General features: G+C 41.7%; 1 protein-coding gene across 1 annotated transcript in view; it reads right to left on the reverse strand.

Annotated features, from left to right (window-relative positions):
* Positions 1–10,245, reverse strand: part of LOC136678925 (guanine nucleotide-binding protein G(o) subunit alpha-like) — a 43,862-nt gene extending 33,617 nt beyond the window's left edge. Inside the window, exons 1-3 of the mRNA XM_066657115.1 lie at positions 9,857–10,245; positions 9,136–9,297; positions 8,701–8,792 (exon numbers count right to left, since the gene is read on the reverse strand). Of these exons, the coding sequence (XP_066513212.1) occupies positions 8,701–8,792; positions 9,136–9,265 (222 nt within the window). The 5' untranslated portion in view covers positions 9,266–9,297; positions 9,857–10,245. The remainder of the gene's footprint in view (positions 1–8,700; positions 8,793–9,135; positions 9,298–9,856) is intronic.
* Between the last annotated feature and the right edge of the window lie 155 nt (positions 10,246–10,400).

The raw sequence follows: 10,400 nt of genomic DNA on the forward strand, positions 1-10,400 counted from the left end.
TAGACTGGTTGAGCAAACTCCCATGCACCCTCCAGGATCCTAGCGAGGGTAAAGAGCTGGTCCTGTGTTCCACGACCGGGGCGGAATCCGCATTGTTCCTCCTGGATCCGAGGTTCAACTATCGGTCGGACTCTCTTCTCCAGTACCCCCGCATAGACCTTACCGGGGAGGCTGAGGAGTGTGATCCCCCTATAGTTGGAACACACCCTCCGATCCCCCTTTTTAAAAAGGGGAACGACCACCAGTCTGCCAGTCCAGAGGCACTGCCCCCGATGTCCACGCGATGTTGCAAAGACGTGTCAACCAGGACAGCCCCACAACATCCAGAGCCTTGAGGAACCCGGGGTGAACCTCATCCACCCCCGGGGCCCTACCGCCAAGGAGTTTCACTACCACCTTGGCCACTTCAGCCCCAGTGATAGACGAGCCCCCCCCCCCGGGTCCCCAAGCTCTGCTTCCTCTGCGGAAGACGTGCTGGTGGGATTGAGAAGATCCTCGAAGTATTCCATCCACCTTCAGGTGACGTCCCCAGTCGAGGTCAACAGTTCCCCACCCCCACCATATACAGTGTTGGTGGAAAACTGCTTTCCCCTCCTGAGTCGCCTGACGGTTTGCCAGAAACTTCTCGGAGCCGACCGAAAGTCGTTTTCCATGTTCTCACCGAACTCCTCCCACACCCGAGTTTTTGCCTCAGCGACTGCCGAGGCTGCGAGCCGCTTGGCTCCTCGGTACCTGTCGGCTGCCTCCGGAGTCCCCTGAGCCAACCAGGCTCGATAGGACTCTTTCTTCAGCTTGACAACCCCCCTCACCGGGGGATTGCCACCTCGACAGGCACCGACAACCTTGCAGCCACAGCTCCGTTCAGCCGCCTCAACAATGGAGGTCCGGAACATGGCCCACTCGGACTCAATGTCACCGGCCTCCCCCGGGATGCAGTCGAAGCTCTGCCGGATGTGGGAGTTGAAGATCTTTCTGACAGGTTCCTCTGCCAAACGTTCCCAGCAAACCCTCAGCACACGTTTGGGCCTGCCAGGTCTGTCCGGCATCCTCCCCCGCCATCTGATCCAACACACCACAAGGTGGTGATCAGTTGACAGCTCAGCGCCTCTCTTCACCCGAGTGTCCAGAACATATGGCCGCAGGTCAGATGATACGATTATAAAATCGATCATCGAAATGCGGCCTAGGGTGTCCTGATGCCAGGTGTACTTGAGGACACCCTTATGTTCGAACATGGTGTTCGTAATGGACAAACTGTGACGAGCACAGAAATCCAATAACTGAACACCACTCGGGTTCAGATCAGCGGGGCCGTTCCTCCCAATCACGCCCCTCCAGGTCTCACTGTCATTACCCACGTGAGCGTTGAAGTCCCCCAGCAGAACAATGGAGTCCCCAGAATGAGTGTTCTCCAGCACTCCCTCTAGGGTCCCCAAGAAGGCATGGTACTCTGAACTGCTGTTCGGTGCATAAGCACAAACAACAGTCAGAGCCCTTTCCCCAACCCGAAGGCGCAGGGAAATTATCCTCTCGTCCACTGGGGTAAACCCCAACGTACAGGCGCTAAGCCGGGGGGCTATGAGTAAGCCCACACCTGCCTTACGCCTCTCACCCTGGGCAACTCCAGAGTGAAAGAGCATCCAGCCCCTCTCGAGGAGATTGGTTCCAGAGCCCATACTGTGTGTCGAGGTGAGCCCAACTATATCTAGTCGGTACCTCTCAACCTCGCGCACCAGCTCAGGCTCTTTTCCCACCAGAGAGGTTACATTCCATGTTCCAAAAGCCAGTTTCAGTAATCGAGGATCGGAACGCCAGGGCCCCCGACCCCGACCACCACCCGATCCACAATGCACCAGACCCGGATTACTACCTCTCCCACAGGTGGTGGGCCCATGAGAGAGTGGACCCATGTATCCCCTTCGGGCTAAGCCCGGCCGGACTCCATAGGTGAAAGTCCGGCCACCAGGCGCTCGCCAAGGAGCCCCTCCCCCAGGCCTGGCTCCAGGTTGAGGCCCCGGTAACCCTGCTCCGGGCAAGGGAGGCTGTGTCCTCGTTATTATCTTTTTCATTCGTGTCTTTATGGATCACTCTTTGTCTGGCCCATCACCTAGGACCAATTTGCCTTGGGAGACCCTACCAGGGGCTATTGCCCTCGACAACATAGCTCCTAGGCTCACGCAGGCACGCAAACCCCTCCACCACGTTAAGGTGGTGATCCAAGGAGGAGTTGCATTAAACAGTCATTCTATAATGTTTTTCAGCTGGAACTACATGTGATATCCTACCAGTTTCTTTAATAGAGTAATTCCTAAGCTGTGATTTATCGTAAGTAAATTTCACTCGGATGTGGACATGAACAATACATGTACTGTACGTAAGAAATACTTGTAAATGATATATTGTGTCACCTACAGGCCCAGTCTAATACATGTAAATAATAAAAAAGCCCCCTTAAAAAAAACAAAGTAGCGAGTCCGTGAAAGATGAACCGCGAAGTAGCGAGGATTACTGTACTCAATTCCTCTCATTGAATTATACAACCATATTTAGTTAATTAGTCATTAGCTGCCAAACCAGAGAGAGAGAGAGAGAGAGAGAGAGAGAGAGAGAGAGAGAGAGAGAGAAAGAGAAAGAGAAAGAAAGAGAGGTGTACATACTGAATGATTGAGAAACAAACAAAACAAAAACGGGAAAAAGTAGAAAATACAGAGAACAGTTTTAATATGTAGGAAGACGAGCCATTAAGACGAGTAACAATAGTGTGATTAAAGGAATAAAGTGAAGACAAGAAAGAACAAAGGAGATGGGATAATGTTAAGGAAACATGTCCAGACACATTCTAGACCGGGGGTGTCGAATCAAATCCACGGAGGGCAGGTGTGGGAGAAGGTTTTCTTTCCAACCAAGCAGAAGTGACACCTGATTCCACCTGTTTTTAATCAATGGAACTAATCAATAGATCTTTCAGTAGTGTGCCGCTTCTGCTTGGTTTGGTGGATTTGGTTTGACATCCCTGTAGTAGACACACGTCCTTTTTTATTAATTAATTAATTTAAAACAATGTACTGTACACTGAAAAATATATCCAGTGTATGAATATCTTTACAAACAATAGACATTCTTTTTTGCACTTTTTGGTAATGTGAAAGTCACGTGAAATAAAGAACAAAATTTGTAGTCTGAATTAAGAGTACGTGTCCTAGAACTGGTCCCTTCACATAAAGGAGGTCATGTTTAAAACATTTTAATACATGGTTTTAATACATAATTACTAACACATCCAGGTCACTAGGTGTCAGTTTAAACAGCTGTTTCATAATATGAAGGATCTCTGGAGGAAACGACTGACTGCTTCTTTAAACTACCTTTATGCCATACTAAGTGGTAGTGCCAGTTTTTCTAGTTAACTGGCAGGAGAACTTAAGGCATAAGATTTCTAAAAATGTCGGTAGTAGGTAAGAGATAATGAAGCAGGAATGTTGTTTTTTCTTGAGCCATGTTTATATCCTCTAGTACAACAACAATCTGGACTAATCTGCAACGAACTTTATGACAGGAAATAGATGCTGGAAACATGGTTACACAGAAAACATTTTAGACTTCATTATTTTAGTGATATTTATGGCTTTATGGTTTAAATGGTAGGTGCAGGTAACAGGTAATGAGCCTACATTTTAAAAAGAAAATAAAATGTACTTTGCTATTAAAATTTTTGATGACATCTTCAGGAGCATTTGTGAAGTCAGGTACTGATGTTGGACATTCTAATCACAAATCTTCCCAAAGTTATTGGATGGAGCTCTATCACCTTCGAAAAAAAAAGTTTTTCTTTGAAAAAAAAGTAATAGTTTTTCCAATTTCCTTCCATAATGCAACATTACAAAGATTTACTTACTACAACAGCTCTACATACACCTACTTGTCTGACACAGACACACACGCACGTACTTAACCACACACTTCTAAGGTTTGGTTTTGCCAGCTGACTTTTGGTTGTTTCTCAGAGTAAGCCAGCATTTGTTTGGTTACAGTGTCCAGGTTCTTAAACTTGTATTCAACAAGCCACAGGCCATAATTACAGCTTTATATAGCTTTAACCTCCTCAAAACATCTAAAAAAGGACAGACCAACAGTAGAAGATTTTCATCAAACTAGGGCAAGAACAACAAATATGTCTTTAAATATGTGAAATTGTTCTTGTTCTTTGGAAGTTTAGGCACACATTTACTCCTATTACACCTCACATTCTCCATGTATTAACAACTTTCATTGCAACATATGCACATTACAATAAGAATTAGTACACACATTATAACAATTATCACTCCATCCATTATTACATGCATTAAAACATTCTGTTCAATGTATTACAACACACCTTACCTCACCTTACTATTAATACATGCATTACTGTAAATTACTATCACACTACAGTCTACCTTACATAGCTTTCTATGTATTTAGGCTCTATACTGATTTCTACAAATATTTGATGCATTTTACAAGCATTTTTAAACACTCTATTTAAATTCACATAGACAAATCTATCAATCTCCTGCCTGTATTTTATTCATCCATTTACTCCTTGTCTATAACCTGTTATCCAGTTTAGGGTCATGGTGTGTCTAGAGCAAATCCCACAATCACTGGGCACAAGGCAGGGACACACACTGGATGGGGCGCCAGTCTACCACAGGGTACCACACACTCACACATTCACACCAATGGACAATTTTGTGTAGCCAATCCACCTACCAATGTGAGTTTTTGGTCTAAAGAAGTAAACTGGAGCTCCTGGAGGAAACCCATGCAACGTGGGTAGAACACCCTGGAGCAGGTCTGGGAGCTTAAACAGTCCAGGCCCATCACCCATTGATAAACAACTGATGCGTTCAACACAAATCACTATAATGGAATCCCTAAGCTGTTGAGCAGCTGAAATCCCAAATCAAGCAAGAATGGGACAAAATTTCACTTTCAAAACTACAGCAATTATTCTTCTCAGTTCCCAAGCTATCACAGAAAAGAGGTGATGCAACACAGTGGTAAACATGCCCCTGGCCCAAATTTTTTGGAAAGCATTTCTGGCATGAAAATCTAAATAAAATAAATAAATAAAAAATAATAATAAAATAAAAAAACTATAACATTTCGGAGTTTCAACCTAAAAACTGCTGTCTTAGTACTATTTTTCAACTAAATACATTTTTACATAATTGCATTTTGTTTTCATTTACATTTTACTCTGCTTCCAAACTTCTGGATATAAGGTTTGTAAATAAATTGCCATGTGAAATTGTACTATATGTTTTGGAACATATTGCTTTCTACATTTATGAAGAAATACTGAGAAATAAAACGAATTTTATATTTGACGCCAAGACAATTAGTTGCCTCCTGAAACCAAGCCAATGTTCTTCCATGATGAAGCAAAGGATCTATGGCTCTCTCTTTTGGTATACAGTCTCTCTTCAGTAGTACTTAGCTGTTTTTTGGTTTGACAAAGGGTGAATCACATTTCCATAAAAAGTTTCTGGAGAAGCAATGACAGAGGCTTTATTCCCCCATTACAGGTCTATGAAGCATCACAGTGATTTTAAGGTTGTGCATTTGACATAAATATATAAAGACATGTGACGTGGCAAGAAGAACTCGTATGCCATTTATCACCGTAATTTGTCCCTTCCACACTTAAAAATACTATTGCTTTTAATTAAATAAATCTTTAAGGTCAGCTGCTTTGAGCAACTTTCTTCGGAAAGATTTTGAGTGTACTTCACATACTACACGAAATGAAGAAACTGAAGAAAGTTTTTATCAGGGCTTGGCCTTACTATCCTGTGATTTCATGACACATCACCTGACAAACATTCAGCAGGATGTTACTGTGTGACATGTGTGTTTTATGACAATGGCAGCGTTTGTATAGTAGAGGAACTGTGAGGATACAAACGATTGTTTTATTCTTCCAATTGTACAAAGCTTTAAATGTAAGAGAGGGATGAGGAACAAGCTAATGACCACATGCTTAAAAATTAACTTAAGTAAAATGAAATTTACACCGACCTGAGTAGTGTTTAACTATGAAAAAAGCCACAAAAAGCAAAAAAGATAACAGAACAAACAAGACCTGCAAAGGAGTACAAAACTAAAAAAGTAATAATTTAAACACTAAATACTGTTCGACTGTTTGAACAAACTCTTACTTCTCATTTACAGAGAATTAGAGAAATTAGGAAAATTAGAGAAAAGGAAGCGCAATAGAAGGAACAATTAAAAGAGAATGAAACAGAGAGGGAACAAGTGAGAGCAAGAAAAATGCAGAGAGAGAGAGAAAAAGATAAATTTAGGCAATGAGTTAGTGTTACAGTATCAAATGTATTACATCACACACAGGTCTTAGTTTTGTTTGGTGAGAGGAAGTCATTGTGGCTGGAGATAGACATGGATGATGTCAGCGAGGTCCCAAAGTTCAAAACATCAAAAGAAGTGTGAGGGTCTGTGTGTGTGTGTGTGTGTGTGAGAGAGAGATAGATTCTCTGTCTAACTGTTCCACTGGTTTGTAAAAACAGCAGTGGCAAAGACAGTGACTGTTGTTGGATCAATGTGGCCCTGATCAATCAGCATTCAGTTAAAAGTATGGAATGGAGAACTTCAAAGAATTAGAAAAAAAAAGAAGCTTAAAAATCATAAGTTCCAAGAAGATATCATAAAAAAAATTAGCATGAAGCAGAGAGAACTTATAACAAAAGTTAATATTCAGAGTGAAGTTCTAACAAATTTTAGCTTACAAAAGTAGTTCCAGGAGATTTGAACATTTCATAAAATTAAGTAAAAACAAGAATCTGTGACTTGTTAATTTTCTTGAACATTTATTTAACTTTTAAATCATTTCCACGTTTATTTTTTAAGCAACTTAATTGTACTTTATAAACAAATTTATAATGTATTGCCTGCAATACAATCAAAAAAGTTGCATTGTTTTAAAACATTCAACAATAAAAAGGTAAATATAAATGTAATAAAAATGAGCAGCTACCAAAGACTCAAATTTTTGCAAGTAAACTTTTGATTTGTTTGGTCTGCGGTCTGCTGCTGTATCAAGAAATGCTACATGGAAGACTATTATACAATTAGCAAGATACACATTGATTCTATGGAGAAACCAAGTTCTCTGGGTTGAATCTCATCTAAGGTGTCCTGAAATACACTGGAAATGTGTGATGTGGCCAGAGGAGTGCATGCTTTAGCGTGATTTGTGAAAAAAATGGACACAAAATTCCCTGTGTGAGAGGGATTATCCATATCGTTAGCATTGTAAAGTGCAAATGCTAATATCATGGCATGGGGGATGCATCAGTGCCCATGGCATAGGCTTAACTGATGTGGATGCATACTTAGGCATTTCACATAGACTGCAAGACAATGTCAGTCCTCATTCTGCACATGCTACAACAGTATGACTTTGCAGACATAGAGTGCATGTGCTTGACTGGCCTGCAGAACATTTCTGTCTCCTAAGATACATCACGAAGAGGAGACCCTGACAATTGTGACCTTGGACTGTTGAGCAGCTCAAGTCTTGTATCAAGTAAGAATGCACAAATTTGCAACAATTTATCATCAGTTGCAAAATTATTAAAAGCGTAATTCAAAGCCAAGATGCTGTAACACAGCCTCTGTCCTAGGTGTGTTTAAGGTATCAAATTCTACATGTGTTTATTTTTGAAAATGATACTCAAGTAGATAACTGAAAAAATTAGAAATATTTTTGTAATTTGGGGGCGGCACGGTGGCGCAGCCGGTAGTGTTGCAGTCACACAGCTCCAGGGACCGGGAGGTTGTGGGTTCAAGTCTGTGAGGAGTTTGGCGTGTTCTCCCAGTGTCCGTGTGGGTTTCCTCCGGGTGCTCCGGTTTCCTCCCACGGTCCAAAACATACATTGGTAGGTGGATTGGCAACTCAAAAGTGTCCGTAGGTGTGACTGTGTGAGTGTGTGTTGCCCTGTTAAGGACTGGCATCCCCTCTAGGGTGTGTTCTTGCCTTGCGCCCAGAGATTCTAGGTACACTCTGGACACACCGTGACCATGAACTGGATAAGCGGTTATAGATAATGATTGAATAAATGAATGAATGAATAAAACATTCTCAAGTAGTGAGTTTCCTTGAACTTTGAATGAGTAATGTACTGAAAAAAGACTGGATAGATATCAGGGAGCTAAGTTTGGAATTACATTGTCCAGACAATCGTCAACATACTCTGTCCAAAATCTTTGTCAGTAAACAAAACACTTGCATCTGTATCATCTTTAAGTCCAGATGGCCTGGAAACGTGCTGTGGTGTGACAGGTCCACTGTTCAGATTTATTTTAGAAAATATTGGACATTTATCTGAGCCAAAGAGGAAAAGTGTCAAAATCGGATTGTTATCAGTTAAAAAGCAGCACCCATCATGCTATGGGGTGGGTTAGTGCCAGTGGCATCAGTGCCATGATGTCTTTTACAGGGAGGTTTTATTCAGAAATATAATGCCAATCTATATTCCACACTTGTTACATGCTAGACAGGACTATTATTTCTCTTGCAGAAAACAACAGAGAAAATCATCAATGCTCATACCAGGGTTCTAACTTGCAGGTACATCAGCATTACACTCAGACAAACATGCAGACACGCAAGCACATTCCTCTAGGTCAGCTCACCTTAAAGCTGGTCAGTTCCTGTTGTGTGAAGCCATGGCTGTGGATAATCTTCATCTGCTTCACTAAAGTACTTTTACCACTCTCTGCAGCACCTATGCGCAAACACACATAGGCCAGGTCGCTTAATCCACAACTCCTTGTATAATCAATATACATTCATAGACCCCACATCCCTTGTCCATGTCTGTCTGTCTGTCTAACACTTCTCTCACTCACCACTGAATCCAAACACTAAGCACTTACCCCAATAACTGTTAAACTGGACTAAAGGAAAAAAAAACACAAAGAGATGGTTTCCCAGACAAGGATTATGCCTAGTCTTGGACTAAACAGCATTGAATTGTGAGTTTACATTGAAAGGGGGATATAGTCCAGGACTAAATATAATCCCTGTCTGGGAGGTCCCACCTAAATGTTGGAAGTTATTGCCCTTACCAAGCAGCAGGATTTTGACGACATTCATCTCCTTCTTGGCGAACATGTACAATTCTCGGTCTATATGAGCACTGTGGATCTTCGCCCTTTTGCCTTCCTCTGTGATCTCGGAGCTGAAACACAGCCCCATCACTCAAACACATCTCACTCTCACAGGCAAAGCTACACAAACACACACGCACATTCACAATATTAGTCTCACTATACTCGTGACAAAACAGAACATTATTCTAGGTGCTGAAAAAAAGGGCCTGCAAAAAATTCTATTTATATATGATCGTCAGGCAACACACACACACAGATGTATGTGTCACTATATTTCTAGGGACTTGCACAGACATCTGTGTAACCTAACTTGGGTAATAATATACCTCGACATAATCTCAGCCTGTCACCAAACGGCAGCCTTTCTGCTCTTGCTCGCTGCACTTTTAAAACCGCTGAACGTCTACACTTGTCCTACGATTCAGAGACAAGCAAACACAGATGTCGGGTTTCTCTGTATTTGTGAGGACTTCTCAATTACTGTAACCAAGCAATGCTAACTCTAAACATAAACTACAAACCTTGGCGTAACCTCGGTACGTTAAAAATTATAGCTAGATTTTCAAAAGAAGTATGGCTATGTTATTGCTATATTTTCAAACGAGAACCAACAATAACATTTTAAAAATCTATTTATTTCAAGAACATACACAAGGGTTTGATGGCCCATATTTACCTCAAATGGAGGGAGAAAGTCGGGAATAACTTCAAATACTTCCAGAAGTTTCCCTGTCAGCTCCATTTACTGCAGTGTACAACTCCCCGGTTTCTTTATACTTTGGAAGTGTCATTCAAAATCAGCGCCAAAACGACTTTAACTTATGCCCTGTTAAATAAAATGAAACTAGATGGATTCATCTCAACCGTTACTGTATGTCCTCCGAAGTTAAGATCACTCTAGCCGTTAACGTTACCTGAGTTCAGCTTCTCTCCAAATCTATTTTAATCCCATTCAAAAGTTTTCGAAGTTTAAAATAAAGTCTTGAACTCAGTTCGCGGTTTCTTTCTTCAGCTTTAAAAACACTGAAACGCTCGTTCAAATGTATAATACCATCTGAAATCCCATTTCTTTCTCATTGCCTCTTTACTGGTAAATCTCTCGACGCTGACACGGTTGTTGTAGTGTTTCACGAAATAACACACCATCGCCCAAATCAGCACCCCGCGGGCTTCCGGTTCGTACTGGACATGACGTCACTTGGAATCGTTTAAAACATTCT

The sequence above is a fragment of the Hoplias malabaricus genome, chromosome Y (assembly GCF_029633855.1).
Source record: "Hoplias malabaricus isolate fHopMal1 chromosome Y, fHopMal1.hap1, whole genome shotgun sequence".
Taxonomy (NCBI): Eukaryota; Metazoa; Chordata; class Actinopteri; order Characiformes; family Erythrinidae; genus Hoplias; species Hoplias malabaricus.